The sequence below is a fragment of the Schistocerca nitens genome, chromosome 2 (genome assembly GCF_023898315.1).
Source record: "Schistocerca nitens isolate TAMUIC-IGC-003100 chromosome 2, iqSchNite1.1, whole genome shotgun sequence".
NCBI lineage: Eukaryota > Metazoa > Arthropoda > Insecta > Orthoptera > Acrididae > Schistocerca > Schistocerca nitens.
In genome coordinates this window covers 129,273,595-129,291,708 of record NC_064615.1, presented here as the reverse complement: position 1 = coordinate 129,291,708, position 18,114 = coordinate 129,273,595, and the positions used below count along the sequence as shown (strand labels likewise).

The 18,114-nt window shown below is 40.0% G+C and overlaps 1 protein-coding gene across 2 annotated transcripts in view; it reads right to left on the bottom strand.

Moving 5' to 3' along the window:
* LOC126235823 (mannose-P-dolichol utilization defect 1 protein homolog) overlaps positions 1-17,872 on the bottom strand; it is a 399,864-nt gene extending 381,992 nt beyond the window's left edge. The window contains exons 1-3 of one of the 2 annotated variants that reach the window (XM_049944674.1): positions 17,740-17,872; positions 17,547-17,646; positions 17,241-17,306 (exon numbers count right to left, since the gene is read on the bottom strand). In XM_049944674.1, coding sequence (XP_049800631.1) covers positions 17,241-17,306; positions 17,547-17,634 — 154 coding nt within the window. In that variant the 5' untranslated portion in view covers positions 17,635-17,646; positions 17,740-17,872. The remainder of the gene's footprint in view (positions 1-17,240; positions 17,307-17,546; positions 17,647-17,739) is intronic. The other variant, XM_049944673.1, reaches the window with a different exon arrangement.
* Positions 17,873-18,114: the final 242 nt, after the last annotated feature.

The following is an 18,114-nucleotide window of genomic DNA, read 5'->3' as shown; positions in this document are numbered from 1 at the left end:
TAAAGTTCTACATTGTGGTCCTAGACAGGCCAATGGAGCCCGACAACAGAGTGCCGCATCATCCATAGTTGGCAACCACAGGGATATGGCCCAATGAATAGGGACTTCTGGCTGTTTTTCCAAGATCTAGGGACGTAGGGGCGGGTTTATGATTCCTCTGTAAAACTAGAGATTTTAGAAAAATTACAAAATAAGAATTTAAAAAAGAGAAAGTTGCCAAACTGCAGGAATTTTAAAGATTGTACACGTCTGTCGCCACTGCGTACTGTAAGTTGGCCAATAAAGTCCTACCTCAGGGGCGAAACGAGGTACAGAAGGAAAGTATTTTAGTCACTGCCTGAAGAGGGTAAGTGAGAGGGGGAAATACTGACGTGTTTGTTGCTAAGCGCTCATCGCGCTGATAAGCTGCGGCCTCCTAAGGTACAAACTGCGCAAGGAAATAACGTAGATTATGTAATGGGCATTACGATACAACCACTTTCAAATGTGGCACTTATTTGTAGTAAAGAACGCAAATTACACTAAAGCTGTTGAATACAACGCAGTGATCAGAAGAAAACGGAAATCCTGACGCTAGCAACAAACGTTAATAGAAGAAAACAACGAAGTGCTCCGACTGGGGCCGACATGCGACGACCGACAACCAGAGGCCCCATCAGGCAACTTTCAGCGCACCTACTGTTATCTCTGTATCATTTTATTTCCGCACTTACAGCCATCCATAGCTCCCGTGGCGGCGATTTTGTTTTTGTTTTTGTTGTGTGTTCACATGCTGAAAATAAATGATAAACAGCTCGCTTACATCAGTTCACTAGTTTAGCCTTCACATAAGCTTCTAAAATTTCGTTCTTAGGGCGTAAGACTGTAGTATTAATATCTTTTTTTTTATATTATAGCTTCAGCACAGAAAAAGAAAAAGAGAATTACAGAACAATGACAGTCAAAAGCGAAACCAGATAATTATGAAGTGTGCCAAGAGGGAAACAGTTTAACGGGTGGTTAACTGTAGGTCCCGAGGGCAGTTATCGTGCTCGTTGGAGGACGTGTGATATTAGTTTGTATGCTGGAAGAAGCGAATTTCTGAAACACACAAAACGCGATTCGCACAAAAGTCGAGTGTCGCAATTTAATTAACCATCTGCGCTTTCATCGTGGGTGCATCAACATACTACAAGCACCACAAGTGCGAAGAGGACACCCAATTGGCGACAGAATTTTCGTCGGTTCTAGAACTGCCCTGAACACTAACAGCAGCAAGCTTCCCAAATAACGTTGTGAATATTTTGTTTGAAAACAGTGACCGTTCAGGGTACAAAACTGTTAATAAAGGGTTAATGTTACTACCCAATAAGTCACTAGCTTTTTGTGATCAGTCTACATTTTCTTGCGTTTGTAGGGACTCTCAGGGAGAACGTAGGGACTTTTCACATTTCGTGTACGGACATGGTCGAAAATGAGTTGGCAACATTGGTGTCATCCCTCTTAATGGCACCATCGGATGCAGTATGGAGGGATACGTGGTCAGCACACCGCTCTCCAGCTCGTTGTCGTGTTTCTTGACCTTGGAACCGCTACTAATCGGTCGAATAGCTCTTCAGTTAGCTTGACGTGGCTGAGTGCTCTCGTACCAGTGTAAATTCTTGGCAATACCAGTTATCAGACCCAAGCCTCCTGCATGGCAGTCAGCCGCACTGGCCACTCAGCTACGGAGTTGGACATGGCTGTGGAATGATTATAAGTAGTTCGTATGTGGGGAAAAGTACTGAGGACACCAGTGACTAAATAACCGACCAAGTACGCAGAGCGTGTGAAAACCATGCACCCTATCCGGCTGAATCCAACATAACTGAGCACAGGAACAACTGATAAGATCAAACAGCCAAATCTTATCCAAGCATTCATCGCCAGCTCTAGTGGTCTGGAGTTTTTCACTACTTGTGCCGTGTTGGTCTTTTAATTTTTTTTTATGAAAATTGGATGCCACTGAGAAGCACTTGAAAGATTGCTTCACAAAAGTGTCCACTGATCGACTTTTGGTGAAATATAAGGATGACTTGTAACTTCTTAGGGTTTAGTTTAAGACTCAGGTTTTGTGCCAATTGTGATACTGAACGAAGATCATCATTCATACCTGATATGGCAGCAGCAATGCTCTTAGGGTTGGCACTTATATGTCTAGATGCCGTCAGTATGTAAGTGACAGTTGCATGAGTGCAGTGCAGATGAAACATCACTGATATATGAGAAAGCATTGGACCTCAGGTAGAGCCCTGAGGGACATTTTATTTTTTATTTTTATGAGACTTAACTGCTAAGGTCATCAGTCCCTAAGATTACACACTACTTAACCTAAATTATCCTAAGGACAAACACACACACCCATGCCCGAGGGAGGACCCGAACCTCCGCCGCACAGTCCATGACTGCAGCGCCTCTGACCGCTCGGCTAATCCCGCGCGGCGCCTGAGGGACGTCAGAGAGCTCATTTTACCATGATCACTTCTCCGATCCATAGATGACTCGCTGACATCTATTTTTGAGGTAGCTGTCAGAATTACAGTACTGCACTGCTTGAGAAATTCAGCTGCTTCATTTCAATACATGTCAAAATCAACCCGTCAAATACCTCCTTGAAATCACGCAGAGTTACAATGGTCGCTTCACATCTGTCCTTGGCATGTTTGATGTCGTCAGTCGCATTCATCTTCAGAAGCCAAATTGATATTTATAAAGGAGGCTATAAGTTTTTAGGTAACCCGTGAGGCCTTTAGGTAACCCGTGAGGCCTTTGGCAGTTTTCAAATTCTGCCAAGCACGGAATGTACATTTGCTTTACGAGCTAGGCCGAGAATGTAGCTGCAATGGTCACAGAATAAGGGAGTTCTCACACCAGTTGCTAACAGTTTGTGGGCTACCACAACTGTTTGGCGGAAAAATCAGGCAGGATTTCAAGTCTACCGTGAGAGCATAGACCGTAGATGACACATACCTTCCTGCAAAGGTGGAGGAGATTATGTCCATACTGTTGGGCATTACAATCTTTGTAAAGATTGACCTCCAGGAGGCATAACTACAACTCCCGTTGGACGAGGAGTCTAGATGCCATTTGAACGGTTTCAGTAAAATTATCCGCCGTTCAGGACATCCTACTGTATTTTAATAGTATTTGACTGACTCGGGAGTTCCCCAGGTTCCGAAATTGCTTGGATGACAACGTCAAGAGAAAAAACGCCAGGGATCTTTCCTAATATCTGGAAGCCCTTTTACGAGACTTGAAGACAACCAGTCTAACATGCAACAAGGACTTATTCACTAAGTCGAATACTTCGGCCATATTTTTTTGCACTTCCGGGATCTATCCCATACCACATGTGAAAACTATCCAAAAGTTGCTGGCGCCATAGGCTGCTGAACAGTTAACACCAGTTCTTGGGGAACTTAATTACTACCAAAGTTCGTCCCCATGTGGATCTCCGCACAACTTATTGCAGAAGAACATCAAATGGAATTGGTCCAACATTTGAAAAAAAAAAAAAAAAAAAAAAAAACAAAAAACATTCTAATATCTTATGCGGGCTCTTCCCCAACCGACGTACCTGATAGCTGATGACCCTAACAAACTGCTTATTGTGGCAAGGGACGCAACGCTTGGCTACCTTTCATAAAGTACATGGAATGAAATGCTCAATCATTGTTGCATCAAGTCCTGTCACCAACACAGCGAAATTATAGTATATTGAAAAAGAGGTCATAGCCATTATTTTTCACCTTAAAATGTTTCATTATGGTCAGTGATTTGTCCTACTAAATGATCACAAGCCACTGTTGTTCCTGTTCAACACTAACACAGGCATACATCTAAAAATACCAATGTACCTCCAACGTTGGTCTATGATTTTATCTTTATATTTATGACATTCAGTATCACTCCAAATCACAGCATGCCAATTCAAATGCATTCTCCTGAACACCAGTTGGACAAGACATGGGCTTTGACAATGAGACTGAAGTTCGCTTCCACATGGACAGTGAATCTGCAGCAGTTGTCACACAGTTCCCAATCCATGCCAAGATGCTACAAGAGGATATCCTCCTACAAAATGTGATGCAATATGTTCACCAAGTGTGGCCAATAATGTGGTTGCTTACTGGCACCGTTTCTGTGAACTTTCAATGTTTAAAGAGATCCACCTCCTCAAACACAACAATGGGAAGGCCAGAGCAATCATTCCAAAAGTTCTTCAGTACTATGTTTTGGACATGCTTCATCAGGTCCTTTGGGGTGCAATACTGACACAAAGTATGGCCCACAAACACGTTTTCTGGAGAGGTACAGATAAAGACATAAAACGTACACTCGCCAGTTGTGCCAGTCCCAGCAAAACCAAGCAGCTCTCGCAGGGAAATACTTCCCATGGCATTAAGCAATGCACCTGTGGTTCAGGCTCCATATCACAACTGTGGGTCCATTCATGGGGTCATATTGGCTCATATTAGTGGATACACTGAGAAATCCCTTAAATTTCTTGCATGCGCCCTATGACAACGCCAAAAACTGACCAGAATTTTTGCCACTGAAGGCCTTCAGAAAACAATTGTCACCAATAACGGCCCATGGTTTACATCTATACAATTCCAATACTTGTTAGCATAGTGATATTCAGTATGTGCAAACAAAATATTCAACAAAACAGTCCCATTTCACCCAGCTTCCAATGGGATGGCAGGGAACTATTAGAACCTTCAACTCTCAAGTGGCAAAACTGCGGTAAGACTACATTGTCGACAATGCACACACTTTGTTTCTGACATTGTACTGTTCAACTACACAAAAAGGGGAAAGTCTGGAACAATGATTACATGGCAACCCCTGCAAAAATTGTGGGCAATGAAGACTATCTACCACAGTTGCATCGACATCACTAGCACCTTCAAGGTGCAGTGTGGTTGAGAGTCTCTAGGCAGGATAAGCTTTCCTAGCATTATTAATCAGCTTTACCCTCACAGGGACCCAGCTGCTTCTGCAGTCCAGCAGTCTTTCTCTTCCAGAGAGCCCACATTTGGTTCCAAGCTATACCATCCACAGCCACAGCAGCAGCACCTTCTGCAGTGGAAATCCACCGGTCAAACCGACACTGACACCCACAACAGTGTGGTTGAAACAACAGATGTCCACATCCCAATATATATAAACAGTGAGGACTCAGAATATCACCTCCGACAGATGCTGTCAACTCTTCCAGACTTCAACACGTCGAGACAGTCATCCATCTCTTCCTCTAGAGGACTGGGTGGGAGAGGGGAGGGGTAAAGTTGTATTGAGGCACAACATGCAAGTCCAGTGAGATGTAGAAACACTGACCAGCAGACAGTGCATCTTCAGGAACCACATACAAACATTTTTGAATGACAACATCAGGTTTTTTAAATTCTAAGGGCAACTCCGGCAGCCGCCACCACAAGTGGCGCTCTATTCATCTACACGTGGTGCCCATATCACCACTAGGAATTGTGATAAACATGGTACTACTTGCTTCTGCTGTGCCACATGTCAGCAAGTAGGCCACGCCCTATCCATCCACCCAAGCAATATTTAATGCCACCACACTACCTCACAAAGCCAGTTCCAGCAGCCTCACCAGTGTGGACATCAAATGCCTTCACAGCCAAAATGGGCAGCCAACCGTCAGCAACAAACCTCAGTATCAACAACAGTGGCCTCTGTGGACTATGGTGCAAGAATCTGGTACCCACTAGATTACTGACTTTGGTGATTTTGATTACGGACATCCAGCCTCTTATGGTCCATCTGGACTTAGAACTGTTCTATTCACACTCAACAATAGTTGTGGTTTGCACCAGACACATTACTTTCAAACTTGTCATTTAATCATAAGTGCAAGAGAATTCCTCAGAATTCAGATTCTTTTTGCTAAGTTATCAGGCAATTAACTGGTTCAGTGGATTTTATGTGAATCAAAGCTTTTATGTTTGTTACAAGTAAATGGCTCTTGTTTTATGTCTACTTGGGAGCTTCGCTTGTGGAACCTGCACATTGTCACAACACCGATGAAGAACTATTCTGGTCCAGCAACCATTCACTTGTCTAGATGCATGCCCCACCCCCTCCACTCAATGACCTTCCATTTCATTTCTATTACAGATATGTAAAGTCTTCCACTCTAATGTGTTTCCCGGCCCATTTGTTTATTTTCCTGCCGCTCCTAGTAATTCTTAAAATGCATATATCTGTTGCTCACTTATCAATCTCAATTTTTTAAATGGTTTTTGCATAACACACTGATTATAAACTTTCCTTTTCAGACAAAATGATCACTTTCTGGTAAGTAGATTTATCATACAATATTATTTCAGCTCACAGAGTGCAATCTGATATGAGTGATGTGTGTGCAGAACCAATGGATAGAAGAGGGCCGTATTCAACAATTAGAGGGTACTGGACCACGCATTTCAATCACAGCAATGGATGACAGCAATGTTTTCCACATGGCTGTATCATACCACACAGCTGTATCTATAATGTTGGCTCAATGCTGGGGAAGTGCAAGGGACATAGTCAATTGACATGTGTCAATTGTTCAGTGCCATTTACTGCAAATTGGTCTACCAGCGCACCTGGCACTGTATTTCCTTTGCTCACAAACACCACAATGGGCAGGTACACCATTACTGACCAGCCAAGTTGTACGTTCAACTTTTCTGGGTGAGTCCCATTAAAAAAATTACCTACAGTGGTTTTTGCATACATATGAGGAAGCAGGTTGAAAATTACTATCTGGCAATTAGTTTTGTTGACCATTACAGCAAAAATGTACGAAGTGTGACAGTCTGCAGTGCCACACTGGAATACGTGGGTAAGCTCTACTCATAGCAATCTGAAGATCAACCAATACATCAGGGAGGTTTTTGGTTCCCTGTCACAACATTTAGAGGTACTGATTGCAGCATGCAGGATTATCACAACACAATAATTTCTCAAAGACAAAAAAGTACTTGCAGTACAGCAATTCTAATCATCTTTCTATTGTCATGTACCTTATTAATACAATGATCATTTTAGTTACAAGTAGACATGACAACTGACACTAAACGAATTCAGAGGGCACCACTAGGCTCATGAAAGGTTGGTTTAGCACTTATAAAGAAGAGCACCAGAAATGCTTGGGGAACTTTTATGGGAATCCTTGGAAGAAAGACTATGTAGTTCTTGCGAAATCCTGTTGAGCAAATGTAGAATGTAGCAAACAAGATTGTAACACCAAGAACAAAGTGATCGGATTAACATAGGTATAAGATGGGGTGAAGTCTTTCACCACTGTTGTTCAATGTATACAACGATGAAGCAATGACAGAAATAAAAGAAAATCTTAGAAGTGGAGTTAAAATCTGGGTTGAAAGGATGTCAATGATAAGATCTGCCCATGACACTGCAATCCTTAATCAAAGTGAAGAAGAATTACAGGACCCGTTGAACGAAATGAATAGTTTGCTGCATACAGAACATGAATTGAGTGTACACCAAAGAAAGAAAAAGACAAGCAGAAGCAGCAAAAAAGTTACTTGCAGTACACTTAATATCAAAATTAGGGACCAGAAAGTAGACAAAGTGAAGGAATTCTGCTACCTTGGAAGAAGGGGGGGGGGGGGGGGGAACATGATAGACGAAGCAAGGAGGACATCATAAGCAGGCCAGCACGGGTAAAGAGGACATTCCAGGCCAAAAGAAGCCTACTGGCATCAAACACCAGCCTCAATTTGAGGAAGTAATTACTAAGAATGTCCATTTCAACCACAATCATGGGCTGTGGAAAAACAAGAAAATAAGAGAATCCAAGCATCTGAGATTTGGTGCTATACAAAGATGTTGAAAATTATGTGCACTTATAAGATAAGGAATGAGAAGGTTCTCCACAGAACTGAAAAAGGAAGGAAAGAACACAACGTATTGACACGAAGAAGAGTGAGGATGCTAGGACGTATAAGACATCTGGGAACTATGCCTGTGATGCTAGGGGAGCTGTAGAGGGTAAAAACTGTAGGGAGATGGACAGCTGAACATATACAACACATAATTGAACACAATGGGTGCAGGTGCTGCTATGAGCTGGGACTGGCACAGGATAGGAATTCATGGTGGGCCACATCCAACTAGTCAGAGGTATGAGCAAAAAAAACTTTATTTGAACAAAACTGTGCTAGCATTACACCAACGCCATCATATAATATAAGAGAAATTATGACACACAGTCATTTTCCTCTCGCTCAATATATGAATGGAACAGGAAAGAAGATCAATAACAATGGTACAATGTACTCTCCACCACACACTGTACATCTGTTTGTGGAGTGGTTATGTAAATGTATCCCATCATACATCTACTTTTCATTGATAGAATACCATTAGTAATTCTCTGCTTTACCAAAAGGTATTACAAGGAAACAATGAAAAATTGAAGCTTAGGTTCGATCAAAGAAAATGCATTATATGATTGTAGTCATAGAGATGGGAAAATTACACAAATCTCTTCTATTGGACACAGACAGCTTTTGCAGAACAGGAGGTAGACTTGTAACTGATTTAGTAATTTTATCACCTAATGACAAGTAATTAATCCCTCTAGCATCTGTCTGATGCAATTTGCCGGTTTGTAATTCAACACAACTGAAAATACAGTAATAACTATAACAGTGACAGTACTCTTATAACATATTCTTGGAGGAATCTCAAGCATTCTTTAAGTCTCTGGACAAAAATACTTCATATTTCATAACTGGCCATTTTCATTAAAATCTGTTGGATTAATCTAAAATAATTTGCACACACATTTTATGCGAAATGTTTACACAATTCTGATAATATATGGTGGCACAATGAGTTCTCTTGCACGAGATCAATTGCTACAACCTCCTTTTACAGTAATACGTACTACAATCTTCTTTCCTATGGTAATGATGTAGCAGCTACGCAATCATCACAAAACAGAAATAATGTTCCCATGAATACACACACTAGAACTGTATTCCATACCCAGTGCTGCCACACTGATTTTAAGTTTTGCATAGTAGCCCAAGTCACTTAGTGGGTTACTCCACACCAAGTGGTCTGGTGGTCGTCACCTTGTCACTTCAGACTCCGTATGTATGTGCCTACACAAGTTACAGATAATTCCACAAACTCTTTGCACTCAATATGCAATCGTTCAGGATCCCCTTCAGTCAAGGTTATCAAATCTGCAATGAGGATGTATTGTTGTGGTGATGTCTTTCGTTGCATTGTTAAGCTATATACCCAAGAGTTGGTGCACTACCTCAATAAATCTAACTGTGTAAAGTATTCCAGTTTTAAGAAAGTTGATACAGGTAATACCACAGGGACACTTACGTCATAAAGAAATTTAATTATAAGAAGAAATGTTCAAAATTCAAGTCTAATTATTGCCTAAGTAACTGTCACAGACATTTTTGCTTTTGGAAAACTATTAATTTCTTTGGGGGATCTGCAAATTTAGCTTTCATGAGTATATGGTTCTTGGCATAACCATTGATGAATTTTCACTAAAAAATTATTCCTCAATATTCTGGCAATTCTGAACTCTCACTTCTCAAAAGGGCCACCTGTAATAGTGTTTAAGTAACACTCGCTAAAAAGAGCACTTTTTTCCCCCGAAGTTCTTGTAATGTGGTGCCTACTTGAACTAAACTTCGTCTGAACAGGTCTCGAAAGACCCAATGATACTGACCGACCACCGTGTCATTCTCAGCCTATAAGGTATCACTGGAAGTGGATTTGGAGGGGCAAGAGGTCAGCACACCACTCTGCTGGCCGTTATCAGTTTCCATGACCAGAGCTGCTAATTCTCAATCAAGTAGCTCCTCAATTTGCCTCACAAAGGCTGAGTGCACCCCATCTGCCAACAGCATTTGACACACCGGGCGGTCACGCATCCTAGTGCTAGCCAAGCTTGATGGCGCTTAACTCTGGTGAATTGACGGGAACTGGTGTTACCACGGAAGTAAGGCCGTTGGCGTAATGTGGTGGCAACTAAGCATTTAATTTATAACATTACTTGCCCACTATTTGATTACTTGTACCTCTCTGGTATAATATTTAATGCAAGTCACTTCCAGCTGACAATGCAATCAGTATTGGAATATTCTGAAAGAAGGAATCATAAAAACGGGGTACAAAGGTAGAACAATATGTATATGGTAAAAAAAAAAAAATATCACAGGCTACAAAGAAAATGATTTCAAAGATGGAGAAAAGAATGAAATTCATCAACAAGAACAATGAAGACGCAAGACAAGAAAGATTTACTGAAGGCTGAATAACAAACTCGGGAGAGAAACAGAGTAGGCTAGGAAAAAAAGACAAAAAGAGGAGTGTCACATAACTAATGAACTGGAGGGGAAGGGAAGATTTGATTTACTGTACAAAAGAGTAAAGATTACAACATGGGCTCAAAACTGAGCAGAAAATGCTATTGTGGAAACTTTCATTGAAGATGAAAATTCAGTGTACAAATATCATGAGGGTGCTCCCCTTGAATGGTAACATTATTTACAAGATCTGTATGACACAGACCAAAGTTAACAACCCTGGAATTTGTATTCTTGAACAAAGTGGATGATGATGAGAAAGAACTGATAATCATAATTAAAGAAGTAAAGAGTGCAATAGCTGCAATGAAAAATAGGAAAGCAGTATGTACAGATAAAATACAAGATGAGTTATTTGAATGTTTGAACAAAGACAGAGCATGAGAAATATTCAGGTTATGTAACAAAATATACGACAATAGTCAATGGTCGGAGGACTTCCTGACAACAATAATTAATCCAATACCAAAGACACAAGGAACCAAGAAATGCAGTGGGCTCAGGACAATCGGCTTCACTTCACATGCAGCCCAAGTTATGTAAAGAATCATTAACAAAAGACTGGCAAAGGCAATGGAGGAGAATCTGGCTGAAAACCAATTTGGTTTTAGATGGAACACAGGCACAAGAGATGCAGTAAGACTTCTGCAAAATTTCTGAAGTGCACTGAAAAGGTAAGATACCTATATATGTGTTTTACAGGCCCAGAAAACATGTGGATTGGAATAAGCTTGCAATCATACCTTAGGAAATGGAAGAGTGGCTGAAAAATCTGACAACTTCTAAACTCATTAAATTTAAATCAAAAAGTGTGCATGAAAGTGCAAGGAGAAAAATACAAACTGGACAGAACTTGGAAAAGAAATAAGGGGAGGACTGGAACAATCAATAAGGGGAGGACTGGAACAATCACATGGATAATGTTGTGAGGAAAGCAAAGTGTTTAATTGGCAAAACACTTACAAGATGTAAACGGTCTACTAAACAGATTGCTTACACTACACTTCTCTGTTCTCATCTAGAGTACAGCTGTGCAGTATGGGATCCGCATCAGATAGGATTAATGAATGACACTGAAAAACGTTCAAGAGGAGCACCTCGTTTTGTATTAGCACGAAATAGGGGAGAGAGTGTCAGACATATGATATACAAACTGGGGTAGCAATCATTAAAACAAAGGCATTTTTTATTGCGGCAGGATCTTTTCATGAAATTTCAATCACCAACTTTCTCCTTCAAATTCGAAAATATTTTGCTGGTGGCCACCTACATTGAGAGAAATGATCATTGTAATAAAATAAGAGAAATCAGAGACCACACAGAAAGATTTAAATGTTAGTTTTTCCCACATATTGTTCGTGAGCGGAGTGTTACAGAACGAGCTTGAAGGTGGTTCGATGAACTCTCTGGCAGGAACTCAATTGTAAGCTACAAACTAGTCATGTGGTTGCAGAAGGCTGCTACACTTAGAAAACATGATTGACTACTGCCACTAGGTGATAAGAGGGGAGGATGAAGAATATGGTGGTTGATGTTAGCAGACGAGAGGCTCCTTCTAGCAACAGATGAAAAACACAGTTACACAGTGTAGGGGATACGACTGATGCTAAAGGAAAGATATATGAAATGAAAATCAGTACAATGAAAACAAAAGTACCGTAATGGCTCTAGGAGAAAGGCAAAGTGGTAGAAATGATGCTGAATGGAAAAATATTAGAACATGTGCAAAGCTTTAGGTACTTTGGAAAGAGGACAGAAACTGACTGGAAGAGCAGCACAGAAATTAAATTCAGGAAGGCAACAGCAAAAAATGGCAAATTTTAAGAACAGAAGAATTATCTGCAGCAATACAGTCAAGGATTTGAAGAAAAGACTAATAAAATGTTTTATAGTATGTCTTCCTGTGTGGTGCTGAAACATGGACATTGAGGAAGGAAAAAACAGGTTGGATGAATAAAATGCAAAATGGGGAGTACTGAGAAAAGTGATGGGGTAAAGATACATAATTAATGTAATAAAAAGAAGGAAAAGAAACTGGAGTGAACATATATTAAGAAAGAAGGAAGGGTTTATAAAAAAATAGCCTGGTGGAGTGTGTGGAAGGGAAGATATTTCAGATCCTGGATGATGTGATAGGCAGCAGTACATACAGTAACTGTACTTTTACCACTTCACTTCATTAAGAACTACAATCTAAATAGACTGTTCGGCAACAAACTCATTACATATTTTTTAAACTGAGTTCAAAGAGATTGAGTACTAGCAGTGTCTGAATGAAAAAAAACACAGTGCCAACATTTATCTTGACAAGTATATGGCATGTGTTTTTTCTTCCTTCGTTAGTTTCATGTTCCATGGATCATTTACACAATAAATCTTAATGATGTGCAATTAGTCATTTTATATTTACATCACAAATTATTTTGTAAATAATTCTTGATGATTTGCAAGTGTTCTCAGATTTCACTTTGCTTTCTGGCACACATTTTATACCACAGTCTAAGTGTTCAAAAATTGTGGTTACAGCATTGTGCTCAAGATAATCTTAATGTGGTGTAATGAATTCTAAAGAGCAACACAGTCACCACTTTTCAACAAACTAAATTAGCCTACTTCACTTGACACCAGTGGATATGTTTCCCTTGCAAATATAAATGACTGGTTTAATACCTAACACTCTAGTACCAATAAACTAGTGAGTGGTCTGGCAAAAGATTGCAAAACCTGGTAAAATATTATGTGAAGTAATTTACTTTGAACAGTAACTAGGCCCTATATGCAAACATACTGTGGTATGTAAGTTAGAGTTTTTTGGGTTTCTGTGCCATTCAGTCATTTTTAAAGAGCCCATACATGGCACTGACCCCAATCATTGGATCACAAAGTACACAGAATAAACAGATGTTTATACTTGACATTTTTACAAGACACAGTCTATGTATGTCAGTATTATGCAGGGAGATGTCCTTAATTGGTACCATCCACTGAAGTTTGTGATATGGCAAGTCATATATTTATTGCTAAACTACAATGTGATCCCCCCCCCCCCCCCCCCTTTTAAAAAAAGAGCACATGAAGCATGACCCATCTGGAAGGACCAGAAGAAAATTGCAGGAGTATCTGATCTGACAGACTGTCCTCTCTATGAGGCAGGGTAAGGTGATGTTCTACACTACATTAAACATAAAAATAGAGCTTTTTTTGTTTAGTAAGACACCTTTAATCATTCAATCACTACATACATCTTGGAGGAATCTCTTACAGATATGCGAAAATAATTATCAAGTAATTTCAACCATTTTTAAAACCTGTGATACAATAACTTCATTTGTTGAATTACATAGAACCAGAGCTCCTCAGTGAAACAGTACGGTGAGGAGAGGCTACAGGTTTGTTCAATGTAGAGCAGAGTTTTACAGGGGTGCTCAACAATTTGACTACGCAAATCCTCTATAAGAAATTCCTGATGTTTCACAAAAATGTATCCACAACATTTTAAGACCTCATTTTCTGTGAGAAATAGGCTTATTCAAACACATTTGCCTCTTCGCAACTTTAACATTGTCATCAACTGAATTTTCTGCTTGATAAAAATATATAAAGCCTGCTCATATATAGAGACCAAAGTATCATTTTAAATACTGGGTCGACCGAAGCGTCCGATCCCACCCGTCGGCTTTGACTCGTGACGTAAGGCTGTTGTGGTGTGTGACGTCACGACGGTGCGGAATTTAGTTTGTGAGAGTGGCGTGCTTGTAGGTGTCGTTTTGATGCGATCGGTGGTGCTCTCTGGTGGTGTGTTAGGTGATGTTTTTGGTTTAGTTTGCAAGTGTGGCGTCGTGTGTGAATTTTGGTAAATTGCTTTTTTTATGTCTTTGGTAGGTATGGATATGACTGACAGGGTCAACAGTTTTCGGTTGTCGGCTATGATGGGGGACAGTACATTGTCTCTAATAAAATTTCTTAAACTATTAGGATTTTTGGATGAAGTCGTGTAGTGTTCAGTATGTCATGAAGAAATGAGGCTTACTTAAAGTTCCGGCATCTCGGACCAGGGACGAGTGTATGTGGAGATGTCGTAAGGATAACAGGTCAAGGGAAGTGTTCGATCTCAATGTGTGGCTGTGAATGTCGGTATTGGGAGATGTTTTTGAGCTATATAGGTCAAGGGAAGTGTCCGATTCCAGATGATGTGTTTAGTGGTATTTGGGGAGTTTTGTGATGTCGGTTTCTTTCGTCATTTTGCGTGGTTTTGTATGGGGGTGGGTGTCTAAATTTGTTTATATTTAGTTTGTCCCCACCCAAAAACCCCCTATTTCCTGCACTTGTCCCGTTAGTGTCATTAGGCTTTTTGTGGAACGTGTGTGTGTGTGTTTTTCGATGTATTTTCGTCCTCATAATGTGTATGTAACGACTTTATATGGGCCATATTGGAATCGTGGCTTATGGTGGTTTCCGCCATATTTGTGACGTCATGGGTCAAAGCATACGGGCGGGATCGTATGCTTCCGTATTTCCTAAATACCTACTAATAATATTCCAGAGTGATATAAAATGAAACAAATGTGTAACAAGACGGTAAGGTAAAGGGAACAGTTAGATTAGTTGCAGGGATTCGGAGAAGATGCATGACACTAGTTAAGGGAACTAAATACCATCTACTAATACACTGGAACCAATTGTAAATCACTACTTCAGCATTCTGGAAATATATCACATGGACCTCACTCAATATGTGACGGTGGGGTTCAGAAGAGAAAGGCAACGCACATAATGAGGCAGGGAAATAATGGCATTGAGAGGAGCACATTTGTAGTCATTCTTGGATTACTTTACTACTGTCATTCTCCACATGTCATTGGAAGATGAAAGGAAATAGCTAATATTGGTACAAAGTAAAACAGGCCTATCCTCTACTACACACTTTATAGCTGCTTGCAGAGTAGCCTATATATACTGATGTATATGTAAGCTGTTATCCTCAGAACTAGCCACGGTTGGAATGGGAACACTTACTAAGTTATTACAATAGAAAAGCACTCATTGCAGTGGATGTGTGTTCTATGCAATATGCAAGTCAGTTTAAACCAGAAAAAAAAGTGAATGACCAAGGTTCTCTGCCATTCATACATTTACACATCGCCACCTGATACCTCACTATAAGGACGGTAAAAGTTACATATTGGATCCCCCTTGCATTTTTCAATTTGGCACAGATGTGAACATTAGGTTTCGCTAGCAGTCAGTAGGTTACCACAACCCAGATTTTCTGCTTTTACATTTGCTGGCTTTGCCAGCTCACAACCAAATTGTCACCTTCCAATCTAAACTAGACCTCAGGCTGCATTATAGCTCAAGCCTAACCACAACCAAGATTTTGAGGGGGTCTAATGCATAAACAATTTTACGACCAAAAAAATACATTTTCTGTATGAGGATTATCTGAAGAGCAAATTACCTTTCATACAGAATGTAAGTGACCATCAGAGAAGAGATTTGTGGTAAAAGTACAGACCATATTGTAGAACCTTGCTGCTTCAAGTAGGCCCTAATTAAATAATAAAAGAGAAAAATTCTTCCATAAATGATAAGAGCACAGCAACCAGTGTCCTTTTTTGCAGGTTTCATTTGGCAAATCCAGATTTCAGCTAGTGCCTAGCTATTATCAATGCACTATTGTCTATTCTCAATGCATGTCAGTTCCCTGTTGTTTGGGTGTCAGTCACAATTCTTCGAATACTACTGTCAGACAGTCACATTAGTATTCAAAGAACTGTGACGACACCCGAACAACACAGGGAACTGATATGCATTGAGACTAGAAAATAGTGCACTGTTAATAGCTAGGCACTAGCTGAAATCTGGATTTGCCAAATAAAATCTGGAAAAAAAAAAAAAAAAAAAAAAAAAAAAAAAAAAAACACTACACTGATTGCTGTGCTCTATCATTTATAAATTAGATTACAGTCACTGAGTGCACCTACATTCGTAATGGAAGGTAACCTGATGAGAAAAATCTGTCGACTAAATTCTATACATTTAGTGCACGATACATTGCCCTGGTCGCATATCCTGTTTCGCCATGAACTGTTTAGAGTATTTTCGACTCCAAAACTCTCAATAATTTCATGTAGGCTATCAATCTGATCTCCACTGCTGGAAAATAAAACTTTCCGTTTGTAAGCGAATACAGTCAAGGTCTTTGCACATACCTCACCCAAAATCAACACAGCACACATGTTATGAAAATGATACCACTTGCAGTGAACATGACCACTGTACAAAGTTTCATATTTAATTTGAACTCAGCAATCGACTAGCAACTGTATAAGGCAGTGAATCTTGTGAAACTTTCAAAGCAGTCACTGACAGGATTACATCTAGTTTAAATCTTTTCTTCAAAATTTTATGTGCTTGGCAGTAAAGAACTGGTGGGGTGTCATCACTGTATGAACAGTGTCAGACCATGACAACAGAGTGTAACAACATAAGGACAGCTTTGCATGCACAAAGCATCTGTAATGTGAGAAAACACAGAATACATGGAATTGTAGATATTAAAATGAACTTCTCAGTCAAGTAATACTGAGGGTCTTCACGGGCACTTTCATGACATTTCGCACGTCCCACATACGTGGCAAAGCCGTAAGGAGCTCCAATAAAACACGTTAATTACAGTGTAATACATAAAACACGGTAAGAATATGTAGGCCTAATCCCACAGTATTCAAACGGTAAAGTGTAAGGTTTCCTGATACCGGTATCACAACTTCATCCAGGCAAGCGGCTGACTATTCAACAACAGCACAACACGATAAGTATGAAGAAAAATAATCATACCCATAACTGATCCGGCGATTATGACCAACCCGAGGGCTTTGCTTATTGTTGCCTTCAAGCATGGTACTGAAAACAATAATAATGCACTCAGTATAACACATCATGAAACAACAACAAAATTGACAAAACCATAATACCGAAAAAAGTGATTCTAATATGACCATCTGTAAGCAACGACAACTTAAGGTTTACATCTCAACGTACACTTCATACAATCGTACAGAAACCTTTAAGTTTAAACAATGTCCAGTCACAATTAATGCAAATGTCTTGTAGGACTTTTCATGTTAACAAAATGATACCTACCATGAAAAAAATTGAAATTTACAAAATACTCGTCGAAACATTCTGGCGTCAGGAAAAGGAAAATAATTTTCTTAATTAAGCCTTCCATGCTGACGCTCAGCTGCAAGCAGAAACAAAATTCAACTGGACTATCTGCGCGGCAAGCAGTTCATATATACTTTGATTAGATCTCCAGCGCTGACTTGTCACAAACCTGAACTATGTACTGACACGCAGTTGTTAACTTTGCGTATTGAGAATGACGTGGTCGTTAACGGAGGAGTAGCGCACGTGTAACACAAAAGTGCGAGTACAATTATTATCATGCAATTGGTCGTTATCTCTTGAGAAACCTGTCAGAGATAGCAACCTTTATATGACTTTTGTCTAAGAATAGAACACGTGTGTCATGTAGCGGGGGATATGCTGTTGACAAACCATCACTTGTGTCGTAAACATTAGTTCGTCATCATTCATGAACCACAGTTTGTGAGCCCAGATACTGGAAATATATCCTGTCATTTCATTCTAATATTTTGAGCTGCAGGATTCTTTGCTTATTCTGTGACAGCGGCACACTGGAAGTAGT